Source organism: Myxocyprinus asiaticus, chromosome 20 (assembly GCF_019703515.2).
Source record: "Myxocyprinus asiaticus isolate MX2 ecotype Aquarium Trade chromosome 20, UBuf_Myxa_2, whole genome shotgun sequence".
Lineage (NCBI taxonomy): Eukaryota > Metazoa > Chordata > Actinopteri > Cypriniformes > Catostomidae > Myxocyprinus > Myxocyprinus asiaticus.
The window spans coordinates 21,060,172-21,086,366 of record NC_059363.1 but is presented as its reverse complement, the minus strand read 5'-3'; the positions used below and the strand labels follow the sequence as shown (position 1 = coordinate 21,086,366).

Here is a 26,195-nt window from a genome sequence, read left to right as displayed (position 1 = left end):
CAAAACGTTTTTGAAAAACAAGGCTGCTGTGTTATCCAGGCCAAAGAGGAAAAGGGCCATCCAAGCTGTTATTAGTGTGAAGTCCAAAAGCCAGTGTCTGTATGGGCCAGTGGTGTGTCAGTTCCCATGGCATGGGTAACTTGCACATCTGTGAGAACACCATGAATGCAAACAGATATGTACAAATTTTGAAGCAACATTTACTGCCATCCAGCACTGTCTTTTCCAGGGATGTCCCTGCATTTTCCAGCAGGACAACTTCAAACCACATACTGCCCGGATTTCAAATGCATGACTGTGTAAGCAGAGTGTGGGTGCTTGATTGGTCTGCCTGCAGTCCTGACCTGTCTCCAACTGAGAATGTGTGGTGCATTATGAAGCACACCATATGGCAACGAAGACCCCGTACAATTGTGCAGCTAAAGACTTACATAATGGATGACTGGGGGAAAATTCCACTTTCTAAACTTAACAAACTTGTGTCTTCAGTGCCCAAATTCTTAATAAGTGTTATCAGAAGAAATGGTGATGTTTCACAGTGGTGAACACTCGACTGTCCCAGCTTTTTGGAGCGTGTTGCAATCATCTGATTTGAAATTACTGTACATTTAAAAAAACAATGAAATTCACAAGGAAAAACATCATATAATGTGTTGTTGTAGTGCTTTCAATATAGCAAAGGGTGAATATCATTTACAAATCACTCCTTTTTGTTTTTATTAGCATTCTTCATACTGTCCCAACTTTTTGGGATTTGGGGTTGTAAAAAAAAGAGAGAAAGGGATGAAGAGAGGGATCTTACAATTTAAATAAGTGATCTGGAAGTTTTAATCTGGTTGTTATTATGTGAAAAGGCTCTGGGGGCATTATTTACTATAAAATCAATATACTACAAAATAAATAAACCAATGCACACTCACAATGTCTGATTTCACAGGTAAAAAAAGAAAGAAGGCTGTAAAGCATGAAGGAAGCCCAGAGGCATAACTTGGTTCTTGCAGGCCCCAGTACAACGAAACTGTCGGGCCCTCTCCTTGGGGAGCCTTGGTAGTTTTTCATCACCCCTCGGGCTCTAAGGTGGCTGCCCACCCTGCCATCCCTCTAGTTACGCCCCTGGGGAAGCCCCATGAGTTTGAGTGTGTATGTGTGTCCCCGCTCTGATAAATGATTCTTTCATTCAGACACTGTGTTTTGGCACACAGCGTGCAGGTTCATGGCTTTCAAAAGCACATATTGTTGCTATCTAAATAAAGTCATAATTTATTTCTGAATGTTGTCCTGCACTCCGTGAATCCCTTCAGATTTAGCAGGATGTGGTCTTGTTGAAGAACTCCCAGTCTCCCAGTAAATGTTTACTTATAAGCATCAATAGCCATCAGTGAAAAGCCTGAAATCAAATAGAAAACTCAGCTTCATAACTGAGAATGTGCAGACCTTTAGATCATTTTCGAAGAATCAAAAATCACTTTAATATCTCTCCACCACACACACACACACACACACACACACACACACACACACAACAAAAGACAAAAGTCAAATAAAATAGTGAACGGATCGATGTTGCCTTCTAGCAGTGATGTTTCACCAGTGGCAAACAAAGACTAAAACAAATGTATCAAAAATAATCAAATAAAAAATAAATAAACAGAAATATTCAACAAAGAGTTGATCTGAAGACACAGAGGAAGAGAAAGAAATAAAGAAAGCAGGAGGCAAGGGTGTTGGAACAATCCAAAAAGAGTGTGTATGCATTAAAACAATTTTCAGTAAAATTTTCAGTCTGGTCTCATAAACATTATGTGACCTTGACAACATCTTTGAAAATGAAATTACGTGCCTTGTAACACGTTTGGCTGCAGTTTCCCAGTGAAATTTCCAGCGGGGGGCACCAAAGGCGAGTGAAATGTTGTTGTAATTGACAAGGTTTTTAAGGTAAATATTATATAGAGGATTTAATGAGTAAAACATACCTCCCTAACCTAACCTCCCTAACCTAATTAATATTGTTCTAAAATCAAACAAGAAGTTGACACAAAATAGACATCCTTACCCTTAACCAACACCTAAATCTGACTGATAGTGTCCAAAAACAAAATGAGAAATGAAAAGCACATTTTCCGAAGCAACCATGTCATGTCGTGTTGCTTCTGTGATATTCTCGTTGCACATGTCAGGTTGCGTGGTTGGCTGATCTCGAACCGCATAATTCTGAGTTAAAAGTACATCACTCTATGAGGTGAGATACTGCTGAATTTAATCGCATTGGAATAAGTTTGTAAATGTAGGTCTGTAATTCAAGCATTAAAATGTATAATTTTTCAAATGATGCGTTATAGTTAAACTGTTTGGATATCATAACATAGCAGTTTGTGAGTAATAGTACAAAAAATATGTGTTTATAAAGACATTATCAGCCGTTGCACTCATGATTTGTGTGAAAGTGAATAAAACACAGTTGTTGCAGCACCTCTAGTGTTAATTTCACCACGTAACATATAGTAGCATTCATTCTATGAGACTATTTTGTAATTTTCAGTAATTCTAGCGTTTTTGTCCTAAAGGTTTAACAATTAGGTCTAAAATAGTTAGATATGACTCTAAAAGTCAAAGCAACTGGTTGGCAGAGGTTTCTGGTTGGTCTTCAAGTCATCTTCAAGATGTTTTATTTAGCCAACTAGATTTACTTTATATACAGTATATACTGTACTATATTATATACTATACTATATATATATATATATACTGTATATATGTACACAACAACAACAACAACAACCGCCATTCGCCACTAAGTGGCGGTGACGTCACCACGATGCTTGTGCCAGGCTATGTGCACCTTGAGGCCACGTGAAGTGTCGAAAGCCTGCTGGCAGGAGGTCACAGGGCAGACCCAGATGCCACGGGTCGACTGACTGAGATGACTGGCTGATGGACCACCTGTGCCCCCTACTGTGCCAGTTTGCTGTGCTTTAGCCACCCGACGCTCCGCTCGTTGTTGTGAGCGTCACTCCTCCGCCCTACGTTGTTGTTGGAGGGCGACTGCCTCCAACTGCCTAGTAGCATCCTTCACGAGCCTCCTCCACAGAGGCCGATCTTGACACCGCTGGTACCAGTCAGAGGCAAGTCCATTCAGCTCCAGATCCTCCTGTACCACATCACTCCATCTCCTCTCCAACCCATGCTGCGCCCATTTAGCCCCCTCAATCCGGCCAAACAAAAGCTGTTTAGGCATGTGGTGGCTGGGCATGCGAGCTGCATGGCCCAGCCAACGCAGCCTTGCCTACCAGAGTAGCTCACCGATGGGAGTTTGTCCAGATCTTTCAAGGATCTGTGAGCTCCTCACACAATCCAGCCTGGTTAAACCCAGGATGGATCATAGGCAGGTCAGCCTAAATGTTTATAACCGGCAAAGATGTTCCATTAACGGGGTCCACGTTTCGCAAGCGTAGAGAAGGGAGGGAACGACCGTGGCCGAGAAGACCTGAAGCTTCGTGCGGAGCGACAGATCAGGTAGCTTCCACACAGTGTTACGCAACCGATGAAAAGATAATGCCGCTCGACTGATTCGGAGTGATACCTCCGCTGCTAAACCGGAGCCGGTCATGAGCACACTGCCCAAGTATGGGAAACTCTCCACTCTCTCCACAACTGCTCTATCACCAATTGGGAGTTGGGGGGGTGGGGTGTCTGATGGTACAAAATACCCAGGCAGGTGCTTAGTTTTGGTGGGGCTGATGGTAAGGCCCCACCTGTTAGTGGCAAGCTCCAGGTTCAGCAGCAGCACCCCCAACTCCTCTGAGTGAGCAGCAATTACCAGATCATCGGTATACATAACATGGTTGAGCAATAGGGAGCCATCCCTTGACTGCACCTGGGCATCGATCAGCCTCCCATTGTATCTGTACCAGATGGAAATTCCTCCGGTACAGCTATTGAAGGCTTCATGAACTACGTGGTCAAAATAGATGTTAAATAATTTTGGAGCAAGAGGACATCCCTGTCGCACCCCAAGGTGTACAGAGAATGGCTCTGACTCCTGGCCACGTAGTTTTACCCGGGCCCGCTCACCATCATGAAGGTCCTTAATGATCGCGAGCAGAGGGTCAGGGACTCCGAAAGCACGAAGAACAACCCAGAGCCCAGGCCTACTGATGGTATCATAGGCCTTGACCAGGTCAATAAAGCAGAGATGTAGGTCTTGTTGGAATTCCCTACACCTCTATGTATGTACACACACACACACACACACACACATACACACACACACACACAAAATGAAAAGCATGCAGGTCAGATTCGTCTATAAAGCTTTATTGACCCGACCCCTGAGCTTCTTATGCCTGTGGTTTAACACAAAGCTTTGTGTGTCTGAGGATCTTCTCTTATACAGACAGCAGCAATGCACAAAAACTCTCTAGGTTACACTCTATTGAAAACAGGGAACTGTTTTATGAGTTTAATAAAGTCGGAAATTAGGATTGTAAGATAAGGTGAGTGTGTTTACATGTTTGCAGGAGTAGATGTGTTTTGAATGTTTGTGTGTATAAGTGTTTTTGTGTGTGAGTTCTCTGTGCTGCTTTAGATCAGAAGGCATGATTCGTAGGTGGGCACCATGTATCTGATGTTGATGAAGGCGTCCTCGCCCCCATAGTGTTCAAACACCTCCAATGTCTCCTGGATCAGATCTCCGATGTTCTCCCTCTTCTGCTGGCTGTAGTCAATCCCATCACCTGAGTTTACACAACACACGCAGACAGACAGACACAGATAATGAATGCATTACATAAGCATACTACTGGGACAGTATAAACTTATAATACAAACAGCACACTGAAGAAGAGATGTGTCAGTGTGTTTAGAGCTGTTTCTTGTCATACAGTATGGTCTGACTTTACTCTGATCACTAAATCTCAAAAGCACTATTGATTTTATTCATTTAAATAAAGGTCGATGTTAAATATACAGTTATATGGAGCCAGATTTCAGACCAATGAGACTGCAATGCGAGTGCAATGTTGTAGAATTAGAAACCAAACGACCAAGAAAATGTTTAATGAAGCAGCTTGGATGACTGTTAAAGATTGTCAGTAGAGGTTTGATTCGCTTTGATGGACTGAACACATTCAGAATAATTGAATAGGAGGAGAATCAGTGTTCATGTTTGTGTGTTTGTTTGTCAGATGTTTTCGGGCATGTCTCTGCTGGTTTTGACATGGCATTAGAGAAACCCATCAATCACAGGCAGGCTTGGGGAGTAACAAACTACTTGCAACGGCGTTAGGTAATCAGGATACAAAAAAGTAACTGTAACCTGTTACAGTTACATAAAAACCCACCGTAATCAGATTACAGTTACATTTAAAAAAATTGGGATTACTGTCAGGATTAAAAGTTTTAATTTCTGACAAAATAGTGAATTGTCCTGACATAAAGTGATACAGACAGCTGTTTGTTTAGAGTGAGGGATGGTTTAAATGCCTGTTCTCTTCGGGTTCTCTCTCATGACTCACTTGAGTCAGGAGCGCCTCCTACTGTCGCATGCTCAAAGAACAACTGTCTCACATCAGCACTCTGCTCTCAAGCGATGGCAAGGGGTGGACTGGCCATAGGGAGAACCGGGACTTTTCCAGGTGGGCCGGCCTCGAAACGGGGCCGAACGACAATACAGTCCCCATCTGTGTGATTTTGTTTTCTTTTTGGAATCAAAACTTTTTTCTCCTTTAAGATCCTCCTTAAACAGAAACAGAAACATAGAAATCAGCCATAAACTGTTAGCTGGTGATGTTTGATTTTGGATCATGAGCAAGCAGAGGAAAGACACTCTCCAGCATTGAATTGTGACAATAATAATAATGATGAAGATGATAACGTGATCTACCTATTGAATACAGTCTGAAGTTAATGAATAGTGCAAATTACAATTGCCTATACACACTAACTGCAATACATGGTAGAATTACACTTTGCAGTGTTTTTGAATCTGAGGTATATCCTGTCAGATTTAGTTTAATGTTAACCAAGACATAATTCAGTGCATCTGTTCTGATTATATTTGCTTTATGAGAAATTTTCTTTTTCTGTAGCAGACAGAGAACCTGATTTCTTTAAAAATACTGAGTTCTACATTAACAGCTCATTTTCTTTTTCTAAGATATAATAACAGCTACAATAGTACTCATAATATTACTCAAATATGTTCTGTTTGCACTCAAGGCATAATTTTAGAGATCATATTGATTTTATCCTGACTTTATTTAAATATGTGCCCTTGTGGTAATCCAAAGGTAATTACATTAATCTGATTAAAGTACTTTCATATTGCTGTAATTGGATTACATTACGATTACATTTATTGTTAAGTAATCAGTCATCTGTAATGGATTACATTAAAAAAGTAACCCTTCCAACCCTGATCACAGGTTAACCTACCACACACACACACACACACACACACACACACACACACACACATGTTGGTGCGGCTATCCTTATGAGGATTCTCCATAGGCATAATTACTTTTATACTGTACGAACTATAGATTCTATACCCTAACCCTAACCCTCACAAAAAACTTTATGCATTTTTATATTTTCCAAAAAACATCGTTTAGTATGTTTTTTAAGCGAGTTGAATTATGGGAACACTAGAGATGTCCTCATAAACCCCATTTATAACATAATACCCTCGTAATTACCAGTTTGTAACCTAAAAAAAGTCCTCGTAAACCACCCAACCCCCCCCCCCCCCACACACACACAAATCAATACATAAACACTCCACCATCACACATAGTGTGTACAAACTCATCCTCATTTGCTACCAACTAAACAAACATAAACCTATATACACAAACACACTTAACCTGACACACACACTCTCTCCCTCTGAAGAAGAAGAAAGAGGCTTCAAAACCTTCATCCTGAGGTCACAGGCCCAATTAGACCTGGAGAGGAAGTCTGAACACACCCCCACCTCTCTTCTCCTCTCCCTGCTCTCTCCTGCCTCCTAATTAAAGGAAAGGATGATGGGCAGATGAAACGAGAGCAGTTAAGCAGGGAGTCTCTCTCTCTCTCTCTCTCTCTCTCTGTCCTTGCATGTGTGAGTGTGTGTTGTCTCTCTTAAGCCTGTCTAACTGTATGTCTTCATCTACTCTTTTCATCTTCTGATTGGTGGATCATTTCCATGTTCTCTGTACATTGAACACAAATGCAAGGGCTCAACACCCACAGCCAATTAAATATAAGAACAAAGAAAGTAAAGTTGTGTGGTGTGTTAATATGCTTATATGTACACATAAATACAGCCCGTTTTACACAAGTCTGTTCACTCAGCAGCCATCTTGGCAATGCTGCAGCCAGCAACTGTATTTTCTAGTCATACACATTCTTTACATCTAGATGAAATGGAAGAGACCAAAATCTCCAAAACTGTTCTTCGTTAATTTCAGATGTGACTGAATATTTGCTAACCAATCATATTTTCCATTTCAGTAAGGGGCGGGTTATGTACAGCATCTAATACTGATGCACAAGCATCCCAGGAGTAACCATAAATTCGTAGTATGCCCACCTCTTCAGACATTACTACACCATTGCAGTATCATATATCTTGCTGTTTAGCCAAAATTTTCAGGTTGGTCTAACTAATGTGCATGTGGATTCTAGAGCAGGGGTACTCAATTTCAGAAGCCAATGGGGACACATTAAACCACAAAAGATGCAAAGGGCCACAAAAATGCCAGTAATATTTGTTTCCAAAACTTTTCCTTTGCAAATTGATAGAATAACACCTCTTTCAACTTTGTGAGATAGGTGCAGTAAGACCTGGGTCAAAATGAACCTGATAGCCTACCTTGGAACTGATTGAGGATCTTTCCGCAACTCAAGCAAATTTATGCTTGATGCGTTTGCACAGATGCAAGGGTCCACAGACCCACAGGTGTAACAGCCATCTGACCTTCAAATCTGCTTTCCCATTCTTTGCCACCATCATAAATTAAGGTAAAAAATATTTTTCTAATTTTATTTATGAACTCTTTGGATTTTCTGATTTCTTCAAAATTTTTACAGTATGTGTGATTTGATTCTGATTATACTATCTTCCCAGCTAACAAATTTATGTTCTTAAAATGTTTCCAAACATTACATTGTGGTTGTGGGAACTTAAAAATTTCCAGTTTTCTTAACGTGAGTAGAATAATATCTAAAGGCTTCCATTACATTCTTGAAATCTTTATTTGCCAACTTCTATATCAGTTTTCACTCGCAGAAGAAAATGTATTCAAGTTTAATGGAAGCACAAACAATGTTGAACTAACAACATTTTCAACTAACATTGTGAAAACCTTTATTTACTGCCAGTAACATCATGAGGATGTTCCATAAACAATATTTTAACCATATTTGTTCCTAACTTTACCCAATGTTAGACAAAGTTGTTGGAATGTTCCCTGCTAAATGGGTTACTATACTGACATAAATCAGGGGGCAAATAGACTGATCACTGTGAATTCGGTGATAGTAGGTTGAAAGTTCTTCAGCTGAAATCTGTCAGTGCTTACCCAAATTCAAACCATTGCCCCCAGTGTCCAAAGCAGGCAGTGTTGTTGAACATACGGGCACATGTGAGCTCCAGTTTCTGGGTGAAATGTCAAAAGAGTGGTACAAAAAGCGAGTTGTAACAACAGGATCATTTGGGTTGCCATGTTCTGGTATGAGAGTTCTGGTACTCTAGGATTGGCCACCGGAAGCATTATTTCAAACATTTTTGCATCAGCTCCAGTGTGTTTACCTTCCACTGTGGTGTGACAAGAATCGTGCTGCATCAGCAAGACCCGAGTTCGGATCCCATGTTGAAACCCAGAAGTAATCACGTTCATATACTCTGTGATGAGCACGATTCGGAGGTTGCATTTTCCCCTCTCCACTGATGGTTAGGGTTTGGTTTGGGATGGAGGTTTGGGTTGGGGGATACAGTTTATAAAATATGCATTCCTCTTCAGTGTATAACATCCTGTACAGCTGGAAACAACTTGCTTCACAACTCTCTTTTAGCTCCCCTCCGTGGACATTTCACCTGGTAAATGGAGCTGACACATGCCCATATGGCCAACAACACTTACTGTTTTGGCCACTGGGGGCAGTGTTTCACATTTCGGTAATCACAGACCGATTTTAGCTAAAGAAAAGTCAACCTACTGTTTCCGATTCACTGTGAGATTAGTCTGGTTGTAAAGAGAGTTGTTTTTAGTTGTAAATGATATAATACAGTCACCAGGAATGCATATTTTATTAACCATCAGTGGAGTAAAATGTAATCGTAGAGAAAAAATTGCAACCTTCAAATCACACTCCTCATTGATTATGTGAACACAATTCCTTCCTGGTTTCCATAGGACCAGAACATGTGTCTCTGAGGGTGTTTATGCAACACACTACCAGCAGTGCCATAGGAAAAGTCACACACATTTTAATTGATGCAAAAGATGTCTGATGGGAGAATGTGCTTGTCAGTATCTCGGCAGAATGGGGTCGATGAGGGTATCGGAACATTCAGTAGCAACATGTCAACTTCTCATGTGATCTTGTTGTAATAGTTTAGAGTAATGTTGAACGTAATAATCTCCATCTCCACTGTGTCTCCTTAGATCCAGAAAGAGATGTACTATACCACCTTACACTGTTTGGACCCCAAACCCTAATTTCCTAGGTGTGGTGGTGTGGCAGAGTGTATGCTGTGGGTCTATCCATTTCTATCCCATAGTCCACAAGTATCCTGTACTAACAGGCTCAAGGAGTTCGGATAGTGGGCCACACTACAGGAGGTTGCCAATCACACTGTAGGCACTGCTTCATACACATCAGCAAGGCCCTCAAACACAGGAAAATCAAATCTCTGATAATCCTGCCTTCGGGATTCCTTTTCTCTTGCTCATGCTCAGCATCTTTGTCAATCTATTTTCAACAGAGTGTCTGCATGCGAGAGTGATTTTAAATGAGAGAAAGAGTAGGGGGTTAGAATGAGAGCCTAAGCAGAAAAATCCTCAGCAGAGGCTTTTAGAGAAAAGAGATGTCTCAAGAATGCTTTAAGAGGTAGGAGAGCTTCATTTGCCATCTGTACATTAACTTCACACAGACATGCTTCTGTTTGGAATCATGTGGAGACCAGGCTCAGATCTACAGGGTTCAGGGGTAGTGTGAAGTTCAAGTAAGAAGGAGGATTCAGGATCTTTCAGAAGCCGATACCCCCTGTATAGTGATTCCCTTAAAATCCTGAGGAAAACAAACAACAAACAAATAAACAATTACAAGAGACTCTCACCTGTTTCTTTAGCCAGTGATTAAGATATCACTTATTCGGAAAGCATATTCTGTAAATGTTCTTAGCAACAGACACTATGTCCTGACCACTTGATGTATATTGCACACAACAATGGAAAAAGCTTTCTAAAAATTGCTCAGATCGGATTTATGTGATTTCTGGAAATCAAAGCGCACAGGTTTTTATCAGTATTCTAGCTATAAGCAGCATAAGCGGCCACTTAGGGCCCCCGAGCCACCAGGGGGCCCGGCAAAGGAATTTTTTTATTTTATTTTTTTTATATGTACAAAAACCTGCAAGTAGACAGTTATAGGGGGCCCCCTTGTGGCCCGAAAGGGAAGGGAGAATGTAACTGCAAGGAGAGAGTTGTAGTTAGATGCAATAGGCATGTGCACCCTCAAAGGGTTTTTCGTCATCATGAAGCGCACCTTCAAGTTGGGAGCGGAAAAAAGAAAAAGGAAGAGGAGGAGAAATGCAGCAAGACCACTGGTAAGAAATGAATGCAAGCCAGCTACCTGGCTAAATAGTGTTTGTTTGTCATTTTTTATGTTTGTTAATATTTTTTGTCTTGCACCTGAGCCCAACTTGGGTTTTGGATGTGCACACCTATTTGACAATTTCCCTACTTTGTTGTCACTCATTAAATTGCAACAATTAGTTAGCTAATGTTTTGCAGTTGTGTCCTGTTTTTCAAAGGCACATGTTTTCAGACATTTTGGCTAGCTGTATAACTAAAGCCGCTTTCCACCACTGGGCTGAACGGTTCTGAGCACGGTATGGAACGGTTACAGTAGCATTTCCACTGGAGCACAGTTCGGCACGGCACGATTATAAACCGTTCTTTGTCCGTAATTCTCGGCACAGTTAGATAACCATACTCAACCATGCTCAACCATGCTGGTAGAATGGGTTTAGTACGTAGCGACTCGTTTAGTGTATCTTCATGATTTTATTATGCTGGTTTAACTAGAATTGTAGCCTACATTTATTTTTCTACACACCTTTTTCATCAGGGAAGTAGATTACTAGCTCATTTAAACTCAAAATACATCAATATATTCTCAAATACTATTTTCATATAATACTTATATAATACGTACTTTGTCAACTTTTAAGCTAGTCTGGGAACTTTTACCTTTCTGCATGTTCGTGTCCGGTGGTAAACATAAGCCCTCAACAAATGATGGTAAACCTCACGCCTATTTCTCTTTACTTTCCTTTTTGTGACATGGTCCGTGTCTTTGCTGTATGTTAGCAGAGTAAAACCAGGGAAAAAAGCAGTCCAAAAAACTGGAATATTTGATCATCCTCCATAGCATGCCGCACTCGCTCCAATGTTTACCTCTCATGCGGATCTGTTACGTACATTCTGCTGATTTCATGGCACCACAGTGGAAAAAGAAAGCATAACCATGCCAACTGGCCCAGATCGGCACGGAACGGTATGGTTTTGTGACGAAAACTGTTCGGCTCGATGGTGGAAAAGTGGCTTAAGGTGTAGACAACAGACATAGTGTAGCTAACCAAGATTAGCTCACAGACTCAATGCTATTCCTTTCAGTGCAGTATGTTGGCTAGCTAGCTAGGCTAGCTGATGGTAGTTGAAGCACCAGAGATGATTCAATCAACAAAATTTGTCTTGTCTGCATTATTTTCAGGTGCCATATTGAAATATTAAGGGGCATTAAATGCAGCTTGTAAATAGCCATTTTGTATGTAATCATTAATGGGAGGTCCTCCAAGTAGGATTTTGCTTAGGGTCCCGATATGCTCAGAAACGGCCTTGGAACCACGATATACACTGTTCTTTCCAACATAGTGTGAACTGGTTGGGGGAGGTAATATTGACTATTGAACTTTAAAACTATCTTCACAAAAGGATAGTAGTAGTAGTAGAAAAAGAGAGGAGAGAGAACATTCATACTTTCTTTCTCTTCTGTTCATTGTGAGATGAAATTCAACAGCTGTATTTCCTGTCCCCCCACCCCCCTTAAGACCTTGTCCAAACTTCTATTTCTCACCCCTCACTCAATTCTTCTCTCTTACTCCATCCTTTTCCCATCAAGGCAGACAGGTTGGCGTCAGGAGGGTAGTCACGCCAACGCACTGTCTACACAGCTAATCCTTCTCTCTCTCGCTCTCTCTCTCTCTCTCTCTCTCTTTGGTCTTGTTCAGAACTGGGCCTCTTCTCTGGGACAGCAGCTGGAACATGGACAGTTCTTGTGTTTGGGTTTAAACTGGACTGATTTACACACAGAATGTTGATATTGGATTACACTACTGCTAGCGACCGGCAGGTTGTAAAGAGAGTACAAACCAGGGATGTGCCGTCCATATAAGCAGGGTAAGCAGTGCTTACCTAATAGAAGAGTGAAAAGAAAAATGACACAATGAAATATTTAAATACAGTTGTTAATATAAACTACTGTTTTCATTCAAATTCATCATCTTTCATCTCAGTTGAGCTGCACAGACAGTTATTCATTTATTCGCTTTGGCGCCACCCTCAGGTATAAGCACTTTATGTTATGCTTTCTCTGACTTAGATTCAAAGCATTGTTTACCACCCTTTCATTCAACATTATATGTTCATTCAAACTGAATCACGCCCGCTACTACAAATGACCATGATAAGCAAGCAAGGAACGGCTGCCATCCACGAGGGGAGGAGGGGCTCGCTGCCCTACGCCTGGAGCGGTGGAGCCACTGCCAGGGGCGGAGGGGCTCACTACCGGCCACCAGAACGCGGAGGGGCGTTCCATCTCTCAGGGGTTGGAGGTCGCTCCAGTCCGCCCGGGGAGGAGCGGCTGTCGTCCGCCAGAGGGTGGAGGAGTGGTTGAAGACCAGGCGATGGCGTGTCTGGGAACCGGCGAGCAATTTTTTTCTCCTCTCTCTCTCTCACTGTCGCTCTGCCTTGCCCTGCCAGCATTGCCCTTCTGGGGGGGAGGGGGTATGTCATGTTGTCTTTGGTTTCAGATTAGCTAATATGACATTTCTGCGACATTACACTCACCCGTATAACGTGTTTTGGGCACAGCGTTTAATAATGTGTATTAAAAATCTTTGATGCTTGCCCAGTCTCAAAGCCCACAGCACGTGCCTGGTACAAACAGTACAACACTGTGAGGCAATACACTTCCTTAAGGACCAACTCCCATCCATGACAATATGTAAAATATAAACACATGCAATTCACTTGATCACACATCACAAACTTAAAAATGAAGTGCAAAGTAAAGAAAAGGAAGAATGAGGAGGAAACAAAAGGGAAAAGATGTGCAAATGAGATGTGTTTTTATTTATTTTATCCCCTTTTGTCCCAATTTGGAATGCCAAATTCCCACTACTTAGTAGGTCCTTGTGGTGGCATGGTTACTCATCTCAATCCGGGTGGCAAAGGACAAGTCTCAGTTGCCTCTGCTTCTGAGACCATCAGTCCACACATCATATCACATGGCTTGCTGTGCATTACACCGCAGAGACTCACAGCACGTGGAGACTCATGCTACTCTCCGCAATCCACGCACAACTTACCACGCACCCCATTGAGAGCGAGAACCCTAATTGTGACCACAAGGAGGTTACCCCATGTGACTCTACCCTCCCTAGCAACTGGGCCAATTTGGTTGCTTAGGAGACCTGGCTGGAGTCACTCAGCATGTCCTGGATTCGAACTCGCTACTCCGGGGATGGTAGTCAGCATCAATACTCACTGAGCTACCCAGGCCCTATGATGTGAGGGAGTTTGATTGCATTGGATGGATGGATCCTATTTCAAGTGCTTTTTTTAATTAAAAAAAAAAAACTGTGGCTCTAAACAGGAAAAAAAATAAATAAAAAAAATAAATAAAAAATGATACCTGGGTTTACACATTGAGTATTTTCTTTGATAACCATAAATTACAAAATGGTTATGGGGAGAGGGCTATTATAAACTCATCATCATTAAATCTGATTTACATGAGGAGGGGGATCACATTTACATCCAAATGGTAATTAACTTACACTTAACTTAAACTCAGATGTCTAGGCTATAAACTGATTAAATCGTCTGGATTCAGTCAGGCTTGTAGAATAAAAAGTCATATTTGTGTGTCTTGTCACCAACCTGTACACACTTGAATCAAGCCAGACAGAGATCTTTATTAAAAAAATGGGTAAGTAGTTAACTCCTTTATTTTATGTTTCTATATAAAAGCCTATATTGTGAAAAAATATGTTTATAAATAGGCATACAATGTATTTACATAATATTTTCTGCTGAGATTAGCATGTAAACATTCAGTACATTCAGCTACTTAAATGTGCAACCTGTTAATATGGGCTCCAAAATGAATACAGACAACCCAGAAAAGCAATAGTTTTTCGACAAACCACATGACTGTACCATTAACCGGCATCCATTTTTATGGGTGTACGAGAGTGAAAAACAGAGAAAGTGTGTGTCACACACACACACCCACACAAGAACATTGGAGTCATCATTGCAAACTCAGCACAGCATCATCTCTGTGTTATCATTAGCACCTTATTAGCAGATCATGTAGTTCACACACCCACTCACATTCTTAAATTACATTAAACATATTTTTCTTTACATACCCTTACATTTTCAAGTACATTTACACTCCCTTTCCCAACTGTACAGAGTTATAAACTGCAACACATTCCTGTACACGATTGCACATGCACAAAGTGAGAAACAGAGATGTCAAATTAACAGTTGTCCCAAATAATACATTAAAATATGCTTATTTTATCCTTCTAGCATTCTCAACATTGCCTCTCAAAGGTTCTGACCTTGTGTGAGTGCTGCTAATGGTGCTAGCATTAATATTCATGTTCAACAGCTTGATGAAATGTACCTTTGCACCGCAAACTCTGCATGTGTGAAAAGCTCATTTACACCTCATAATGGGCATATGGCCATTTGTTCATGTAATGACAGGACTTTGTTGTTTTTTTTAAAAATATTTTTTTTGTGCATACAGCAGTAGAGCACAACAGTTGGGTTCTGGAAGTCAAATCCCATTAATTTTCTCCATAGAAAAATAAATTTTTTGCCATAATGTCTAAACCTTTTAAGACAAACCAATAAGCTCAGAGATTGTTAAGCAATGATGCATGCTTCTGTAGAAGTTACAAGTCATGTGATTTTTAACTTCATTTTTAAAAACCTATAATGGCCCTTAAGAGAGATCTACCAATCAGAGAAATCATTGTCACAGTGAAAAAGGAAATACAGATGAGTTCAGAGGCAACATCACACTCCCATAATGCATTGTAAATTTTGAAATAGCAGCATTCCCCATACTGTCAAACTACATAAACCTAATGTAACCTAAAATATATTGTTTTTATACCTATAGAAATCAGTGATTATGCATTAAGTCAGTAGTTTCAAATGAATTTTTCAATTACGTCATTTATAATGCTTCATGGGATCATTAGTTCATTGTCTTTTTTTATTTATTTAGATTTTCATATACTTTTTTGTTTCAAATCAGAAGTTTTAATACTATGATTAATTTCAGAATTGGTTGGCTTGGGTTATGGTTTACAACTCTTTATTTATTTAGAATTTTCTTAAATCCCTAGGGAGAAAACGAATGGTCCTAGATACTCCTAGAGCCAAGGCCACTTAGAAAAGTGGTCGGTTTTTGTTGTGCTACTGTTTATTTGCTACGAGCACAGAGAGAGAGAGAGAGAAAGAGAGAGAGAGAGAGAGACAGAGAGAGAGAGAGAGAGAGAGCGCAATATTTGAATCATTATATTTAGTTCCTGAATGTTTGTATGGGGGAGTGTCTTCAGCCTGATCTCATGAAATTTATGCGACCATGGCAACATTTTTGTAAACAAAAATTGTGTGCTGTATTTACACGTTTGTAATATATATATAATGTCTGAATATTCTTAAGAATTAAAAGTTAATTGCTCTTTGAAAGGGTGTACTTGCATTATTTTGCTATTATATTATCATTATATCAGTGGCATAAAATGGTATATAATAAAATATAAAAAAAATTGAATCAGGTGTAAGGAAAATATGGTACTACTTTTTACTTGATGGTTGTACAATCTGACAATTTAGTTATTAAATAAAAAATTGGATGTGTTCAAAATGTTTGGTATGTTCAAAACCACATGAAACAAAAATAAATATGGTATAGTATTACAGTTCTAAGATTTATTTTTTTATTTTATTTTTTTAGATTATGTAGATTTTCCATTTTCATTATGGAGAACCTTATTTTTGACTGACCCATGTATTTGAAAGACAATATATCTTCATTTTATGTATAGTGTTAATATTTTAGTGTTTATATTACCATTTTATTTTCATGTTTGTATATTATTAAAATTGACTGATTCACATGGCAGAGAATACCTGTATAGGTTAGAAAGCGCTAGAGAGAGAGATGAAGATGAGAGATGTAACATGAGTTTAAACGTTTCTCTTCATCCTGCAGCAGGTAGCGTTTCTGCTATTTCTGCAGTTCTTGTCAAAGGTGTTGTATTATGACTTATGACGGAGGCTGCAAACCTGGATCGCACCAACTTTACGCGCTTGCAATGTTTTATTGCATCGCTCTCTTAACACAGGCGCAGTAGCCTACAATATCATTCACATGTTGGAAAAAATGTGTCCACTTCATGTGCTCACACCAAATTCAACAAGCGCTGCTGCACGAGAGACAGAGAAGGACATGCAAAAGTGGATTTCCTGTATTCTGGATACAGAGACAAAGACAATACTCAGAATCCCGCACAGAATTTGAGACACTGTGGATTATTTTCAACAGCAGGATATGTTTTTTTCTTAAATAAGTGATACAGGCATACACTAAATCACAAATAAACTTGGTATTTTTTATCATTATTAAGGTTTCAATCAGGCAACTTGTCCGGTTGGGCAACTAAAATTCACTTTGACTTGCCCTTGCAAAAATCCACTTGTCCTGGACAAGCGTTAATGTCGAGCCCTGAGTTGTATTGCCACTTTTCGTTGTCACTTTTTTAAACAAAGTCGACATACCGGCTTGTTCATGTTAATGGGCTCTCCTCTCTCATTCATCTTAAAGCCAAAATGTTGCCACAACGGAGCTCTGGAATGCGGCTTTGAAACCAAGTCCATTTGGACTTGTTCTTCCAAACTTTCTGGCTGGAATTAAGCAGTCGTCTGGAAAAACACCTATTAAAACACCTATTAGCCTCGAGTAACTCGTAATCTTCACCTGTTGCTGTCCGCTGTGTGTGTGTGTGTGGAGCTGCCTGAGCCCCGCCTCCAACACAGAGCGGATGAGAGCACAGACGCAGCTCAACTGGCTAAAATGTCGGTGACATTCATTCTTATGTAAACAAACACGCATATAAACACAATGGACAAAATCGAGGTCAGCAAAAATGATCAAGGCCATGTCCATATATCGTACAATGAGTCGAATAATGGAATTATCTGCAGTTTCCCAGTAAAATGTCCAGTGGGAGGCACCAAAAGCAAGTGAAATGATGTTGTAATCAGACGAGGCCTTTTAGGATGAATTTTAGATGGAGGTTATAATGAGTAAAACGTACTTCCCTGAACTACAACTTTAGCCTAAACCTAACCAATAGTGTCCTAAAAGATAAATAAGAGGTGAGCAAAACCTCAACCACTTTACCTAAACCTAACACCTAAACCTAACCGATAGTGTTCTTATAGCAAATGCGACATAAAAAGCACATTTCCTGAAGCAACCACGTCATCTCATGTCACTTCTATGACACCTTTGTTTCACGTTTCAAATTTCATGCTTGGCTCAAACCACAATCAGCCGAGTTCAAAGCCCAACACTCTATGATGTGAGCTACCACGGAAGTGAATCACACTTGAATAAGTGTGTAAATGTAGGGGGGTCTGTAATAGAAGCGTTAAAATGTGTAGTTTTTGAAATTATGTGTTAGTAAAAGTTTTTCGATATCATGACATTACAAAGACATAACAGAGTGAAATATACATGTTTATTAAGTCATAACCAGCTGTTGTACTCTTGAATTTTGTTGTAGTGCCTCTAGTGTTCATTTTACCAGGAAACTATGGCGAAACCTAGAACGTCGCACGTAAAACTCAGTTTGCAAAAATGTAGTTATAGTAACATTCATTATATGAGACTAGGTTGCAGCGTGTCTATATAATCCCACCAATCAAAATGCCATTATGGCAAAATGAATGTTTGCCATTAGAGACAGCAAACCACACTGTCCTTTTCAACATCCTTATAATACACTTAAAATTACCTTAAATGTGTTGTTTGAAATGTGTATTTTTAAATATAGTGATACAAATAGAAACAGATACAAATAAGATAGCCTGACAGCAAAGAAAGAGGGGGAGTGGAAAGATAGCGTCTGAGAAATCAGTGCTGATAAGCTCCACAGACAGAGAGGTGTTAAGCTGAAAGGCACATAGACACACATACACACAGCAATAGGGAAATGTTACTCATGTAACGTGAGTGCTGAGAGATTCTTAAGAGCTGCTGTTTGTGAAAGAGGAGCTGGGGGCCAGAGACAGCTGGGAACGAAAATCCTCCATGAAAATAAAGAAAGAGAGAGATGGGGGGTCTCAGATTTGGCTCATCATATTGAAGTGAATGTATGTGTTGGGGAGGAAGGGAGGTTTTTTTCAGTGTTGTACCCTGTCAAAAGGATCAGCATATCTGGTCATATGTTGTGGTTTAGATGCAGGTCACCACCATGGTATGTTGTATGCTGGTGTTCCTAACCAGGTTTCTTAACTAGATTAACCAGCAAGACTACCTTGGTCAAAATGCTTCTGAAAGACCATTCTGATTTACCAGCAATTTTTGCAGGTAAAAACATGGCTATGCTGGTCCACCATTTACACAAGCTCCAAACCAGTGTAAACCAGCTTGGACTAACATCAACATTCATGCTAGCCAAAGCTGGTCTTTTCAGCAGGCTATGTGTGTACGTGTGTAAAGCATTACAGTATTTCTTAAAGGGGATTTCTCATAAAAACTTTTCCTTGCTCTTTTCAAATAAGTTCGATCTACTGTGTAGACATAATCTAACATGCACACACAGCAAACTCTTTGGTCTATCCAGCCCATTTATGAAAACTAATTCTGCAAAACATGTCATTCAGAAATCGCCATGGTTATGACATCACAATCATGTGGGTATTTCTTCAACTTCCAAGGGGTTGATTTTTTCAGTGGTTGATCAGATGTGAACCTTTTTCTTTTTGTTATATGAAGTTTACATTAATAATAACTTGGCAACTTTTTACCAGGCCTTCATTATTTATTTTTGGTACTTTTTAAAACACTTGTGTTCTAAAAATCATGTGCAGATTTGACTGTTTTAGCCTTGTCTCAGATCCAGACATTCAATATTAAACTATGAAAATCCAGTATAAAAATACTAATTATTACATACTTAAAACTATCATAATTTAACAAAGAGTGAAACAAACATAAACCATTTCAATTTTTATTGTGAAAATGATTTCTATAATTTTTTTCTAAAATTACCACTATCCCACAGTCAGTCATTTCCCCGTCAGCCCCGTCATTTTCACCACACCAAACAATTTTGCCAAACAATAAAGTTTAAAAAAAGTTAGTGTACTTGTTTACCAAATCGACAAAAGTGTTGGTGAAGAGCATGCCTGAGATGAAATATGAGAATATGAAGTTTATAATTATAATTATAAACCTTAAAAAGTTTGGAAAGTTTGTAGAAAACTAAGAAAATGTAAATAACTTTAATAACATAGCAGTATATGTTTTATATTTGTAATTTTGCCAAATGCAAAAAATTTAATTGTGTGAAATTAGAAGACATAATTACATTATTTAATTAGAAGGATCAGAGAGAGGGTAAACAATGGCCATGTAAAACTAAATAATGACTTTATGACTAACAATTGGATTTCAGTAAAATATATAATGCTAAATGTGAATAATATGGCCCCTTTAAAATTGTCCAGTTCTTTAAGGCTATTGAAGAGAAAGCATTTTCCTTTGAAATCTTATCTTACTGCTGCGCTATAATCAACACAAAAAGCATCTGTCATCCAGTGTTTGCTCTGACTGAAATGTCCTTCCAGTGATCAGTTAGATGCATGTCAGGCTAATGAATTAATGGTCTAAAGCACTTATAAACATCTCCTCATCTGTCTACGAGTTAAACTGCTCTCTGCTCCCTACATTAGTGGGATGAAGAGTCTTTAGACGGAGTGTCTGATCCAGTCACTCCACTCTTCTACCTCCCCCATGGGGCCTATTAGCATTACAATCCATTCCACTAGAGGGCTCTTTATTGGTGGAGGTTCTTCATTTCTTTAATCTGATTGGCTGGGGAGGAACGGGGAGGGCAGGAAAGGAAACCACGGCCTGTCAGAGTGATTAAATGCACAGCCCAACCATAACACCAGCTCTCTGATCAGCTTTTCAGACTCTGCTCAGGCTTTCTCTGTTTCTTTCACTCCCTCTAACCAAAATTCAAAGCTACATCACCTCTGTGACAAAGCTTGAGTTGATCAAGGCCAGCACATGCATTCTCTCTTTCTCTCTCACTGTCATGAGAGGAGGTGCAGCTCTCCAATAAATGAGAGTTTTATGGGTCCTCAGGCAGGAGCTTAGTGTGTTTATGGACAACACACCTCCTTACCAGAAGAGTTTAAGAGTGCTATTTACATAAAGTTCAGTGTATGTGTGTGTGTGTGTGTGTGTGTGTGTGTGTGGTTTGTGTATAAATGATTATTAGTGTTCTATATAAAAAAAACCACATAATCCAGCCTAAGGTGGTTTGTTGGTCTTAGCTGGTTTAAGATGGTTAAATTGGTCTCCTTGCCTGGCCAAGCTGGTCTTCAGCTGATCTAGCTGATCTTCCAGCCTAGCCAAGCTGGTGTTGAACTGTTTTAGCTGGTCTGCCTGCTGGTCTCCCAGCCTGACTAGCTGACAAGGGCTTAAACCCCCTCTAAAACCAGCTAAACTGACCATCCAAACCAGCTTGGCCATGCTGGGAGACCATCTGACCAACTTCGGCTGGTCTAACTTGTTTTCAGCAGGGGAGGTTTCTTTCAGGTAGACCAGATTCTGGAAACCATCAGTCTAAATTCCCAAAGCAAAAATGCTAAATCTTTCACCCCATTTGAGCATGTTTGAGTGTCACTGAACCATGTCAGTCTTACATGCATATGTTGGTTTATTGCTAGCACCACACATGTCGGGTTATTGCTAGCAGATGGCCTTCATTCACCAGGAAGATGAAACACCAGTGGCAAATTCTCAGGGCCATCTAAGCCTTCTCTGCTGGCCTAACATGCCAAATAAATAAATATTTTTCATCCTTTCATTCTCAATCAAATTTTTTGTCTATGTATTTTTAATTGCTTTCCACTGTTAATTAATCTACAAACAAATAGAGAAAAATGAAAAGTTTATCCAGTCAGAATTTATTCCTTGATGCTTACAAGCAAAGTGTGACAACTGTTTCACAAATTGCATGCCCGAAGCAGAGCGTGAGTCTGAGCTCCACCCCGTTAGGCCTTCAGAATTTATTCTGAATCCCTCAACAGTGCAAATGAATGGGCAACTAAAGTCAGATTGTTCGATTCATCAGCCAATCAGATTGATTTATTTGTTCTTGGTGAGTGTGATCTTTAGGATATGTCCCGGTCAAGGCCTTCTAGCTGGCCTTGAGTGACACAATCACGCTTTAAGTGATGTACATAATTCAAGAGCGAAAAGCGTAAAATCAAGCTGTCTGATGAGTCGGCTGTCATCACTGCTGGTATTGCCGTTGAGAAAGAGATCCTTATGGATTTACAAACACGAGATGTTCTGCATGACCGTGTGATTGCTTAATTTATTAAACAGGAAAGGAGGACTGATTTTCACTTCGAGTAAATTGGTAAGTTCTTTTTGCATTGTTATAGTGACATCAGGAGTTTTTTTAAGTGTAGATTAGGCTACTTGAGCATTCAGTGTCAGATCAAGTTTTGAAAAGTAGTGCTGCATTCCATTCAACTCGGAAAGTTGGATTTTACAACTTCGTACTAGGAAAAGTGCAATGGAATGTATCTTGAAGTCAGAATTCCAACTTGTAGGCTCGTGCAGAAATTCTCAACTCCGATTTCGCTGAGATGCAGGTGCATGATGTCACACAAACATGTCCACACTCAGGGAGATATACAAAGTGATAAACATTCACTTTATTAAGTAATATCGATAAATTAGTTCATTTCCACCTCACATGATATTAAAGCTTGTTTAACAAATGCCTGCAGAAACAGGTGTATAAAACATGGTAAATTATAATCTCTTTTGATAATCGTACACCTGAAGCACAAATGCTAGCGCTGCAGCATTGTTTATCAGTTGGGTTGCTAGGAGACATCTCTAATGAGAGTCAAACCCCTGCTAAGCTAACGGCAGCGGGAATGGAATGCATTTATGGTCAGAGATCGGAGATATCAAGTAGGAATATCCCTCATCCAACTTGAATGGAACGCAGCAGAATCGTGTACCCTGATGAAACGAAATTTATTGCAAGCAACATTTAAATCGCAAATATTATTAGATACATTTTTCCAGGTATTATAGACCTCCTTGGTAGATTCATATGAAAAATTATGATTTTTGAATGTCTGTTCGGGAGACGTTCATTTCACAAAACAGTCATGCTGCAGTTAAAATTAGGCTTGCTTGAGCATTAAGTGTTGTTTCAAGTTCTGGCTTTCGTGCATGGACGTGTTTTTAAAATGTCAATTGGTATTACTAGTTAGCTGTGACATAATGTATGATGCCCAAAGGCATAGGGTGTCTTATTTATTGTGAAACTGTGTTTTCTTAATAACATGAATCACACTGAAGGCCTAGACTTAAAATGCACGGCCCACCACTGCGAAACACACTACCACAGCAAATAGTGTCCGTTAGTTAATTGGTTGTGGAGAAGACACATTATAGTTTTCAGTAAGCTAGAGTAGTGTAAAGTCTGTACAGTCACCATAAGGAATAGTTCACCCAAAAATGAAAATCTTCTCATAATTTGCTCACCCTCATGCCATCCAAGATGTGTATGAATTTCTTTCATCTGCTGAACTCAAATGAAGATTTTTAGAAGAATTTCTCAGCTCTTTTGGTCCATACAATGCAAGGTAATGGTTACCAAAATTTTGAAGCTCCAAAAATCACATAAGTCAGCATAAAACTAATCCATAAGATAAATCAATATCTTCAGAAGTAATATGATAGGTGTGGGTGAGATTTTAAATGCAATCAGAGGCAGATTTAGGCATGGGCAACATGGGCAGCAGTCTGGGGCAGCATCTTGCCGGGGGCAGCATGGGGCGCCGTGAAGTACACTGGCAAATAGATGACCTTAAAGCTAATAGATATGGGCTAAATAACAAAACTTTGTTTTTGATTCCATGGGTTCATTAAGGCCACGTCCACACTAATATGTTTTCGTTTGAAAACGCATCTTTTCCTCTGCATTTTGGCCTTCTTCCACACGCTCTTCCAAGTGGATGAATTTGAAAATGCTGTCTTCATGTCGTGGTGAAAATGGCAATATCTGAAAATGATGACGTATTTATTGTCATGTGACGCAGTCATGTGATCCATTCAATTAAAACAATCAAGATGGCGGCTGTGTTACAGCGGCCCTGTTGTCCCTGATATTCACTTTGATAGCATAGTTAAAGATAAATGTTAGTTTGTACAATTTTAACATTGCATTCCTTCAAAGGCAATGGGAAGTTTACTCTGAGTTGGTGTCCGACGACAGAACACGAGCACAATTGCGTTTCAGACCGTACATGCAACGGCGATTTTTCGCATGCGCAGTAAGGGGATTTAAGTGTTTTCATAAGTTTCAGTGTGGACTAGCAGCTTTTAGACAATGCTTAAAAACATCAGTGTGGATGGAGAGCGTTTCAAAAATGAAAATGACGTTATCAAATGTACCCTGATTAATGTAGACATAGCCTAAGACACACAAGCACCAGTGGCATTTGCTGACAGTGACATGGGTTTGGAACTACTTTATGGTGAGTAAATAATGGAAGCATTTTAAATTTGAGGAGAACTATTCCTTTACTGTCTGCATGTAAAACTTCTTAACTCTTAAAAATTATTAAAAAAAAAAAAAAAAAAAAAAAAAAGAGATGCCTTTTTCAGCAGGACAAAATGAAGCTCATCTAATTACCTTTGCATACTTTGAAAGCAATAGCTAAATGAAGTTTTTTTAATTTTTTTTTTATGAAACTCAATTCTCTTGTGAACAGAATGAACATTTTAGTGAACATAACCCTGAACCAAAATGAGAATGGCCAGTCATCATGGAACTGTTTGTTTTTTACTTTAAAAACCAATTCACTTGTACATTTTCACAAACAAATACTTTACACATTAAATGAGTTTTTGGCTCAACTATTGCAAAATAAGCATTAAAACTATATAGAGATGGACAGAGACAGCTAGCAAACAGGAAAAAGCAATATAAGAGAAAAAGAAAGAAAAAGAGCAAGTAATACAATAAGAGAGAGAGAGAGAGAGACCTGCACTGGGATGCGTATTTTCCCTCCGTCCCACATGACTACTCTGTGTGGCTGCTCACCTCATTACCGTCTGTACACATGACACAGACTCACTTCTCTCTCTCTCTCCTCCCTCAGGTGGATGCTTAAATGACAACTATTAGCCAAACACAGGGCTATTTGTTTTCATATTTCCTGGTCTCCATGCTATCTGACATGATTCTATTTGTGCCTGCAGTGTAACACTGTGTGTGTGTGTGTGTGTGTGTGTGTGTGTGTGTGTGTGTATGATGACTGATGGGGCAGCAGGCAGAGCTGGTTTTGCTTGGCTGCTAAACTGGGCACTCATGGAGGTGGAGGGGCAAAGGACACTGATATAGCTCGTTCATCATATAGAGAGATGGAGTGCAGAGAGACAATGTATACATTCAATTTTTAGGAAATGTTTACAATTTTAAAGTAATTAAAACACATTTCTTTAAATGATAAAACAATAGATATACTGTTCAAAATGTAACCAAAATGTATTGTGAAACTCTCTGGTTGAAGTTAGTGGAACATGTCCAACATGATATGTGATAAACTGCACCTGTGGTTTCTCTGCTCGGACACTTGTGTGAACTTAAGGGGAACTGACTTCATAAATCTGTTAAAAATTTCACGTGAATAGTTGGTTTAAAGAAATTAAAAATATGGCTAAGGAAAGAGAAGTTAGTTCTGAGAACACTAGCAAAATTCCTAGCATCGTCAAATTATAATTCTCTCATCATTTACTCACCCTTATGCCACCTCAAACTTGCATGACTTTCTTCTGCAGAACACAAACAAAGATATTTTTAAGGATCTATGAGGTGTTTGTGTCCATACAATGCAAGTCAATGGGGTCCAAAACTTTCCAGCTCCAAAAATGCCATATAGGCAGCTTAAAAGTAATCCATGCAACTCGAGTGGTTTAATCCATGTCTTCTGAAGCGATACAATTGCTTTGGGTGAGAAACAGACCTAAAAGTCTTTATACACTATAAATCTTGACATCCGGCCCGAAAGTAACACAGTGCCAGCTTCAAGATGGTGATTCATGTGATTGCATTATACATCAATAAGACATTGCATTTAAAAAAATGTTGTGTTTACCATCAACCTGTTGCCGACCACATTACAGGGTTTCTCACCCTAACAGATTGTATTGCTTCAGAAGACATGGATAAAACCACATATGGGTTACTTTTATGCTGTCTTTATATCCTTTTTCGAGCTTGAAAGTTTTGGATGCCATTGATTTAAACTGTATGGACAAAAATATCTTTGTTTGTGTTT

General features: G+C 39.5%; 1 protein-coding gene across 1 annotated transcript in view; it reads right to left on the bottom strand.

Moving 5' to 3' along the window:
• Nucleotides 1-4,581: 4,581 nt before the first annotated feature.
• LOC127410820 (parkin coregulated gene protein-like) overlaps nucleotides 4,582-26,195 on the bottom strand; it is a 252,640-nt gene continuing 231,026 nt past the window's right edge. The window contains exon 6 of the mRNA XM_051646018.1: nucleotides 4,582-4,741. Within this exon, the coding sequence (XP_051501978.1) occupies nucleotides 4,582-4,741 (160 nt within the window). The remainder of the gene's footprint in view (nucleotides 4,742-26,195) is intronic.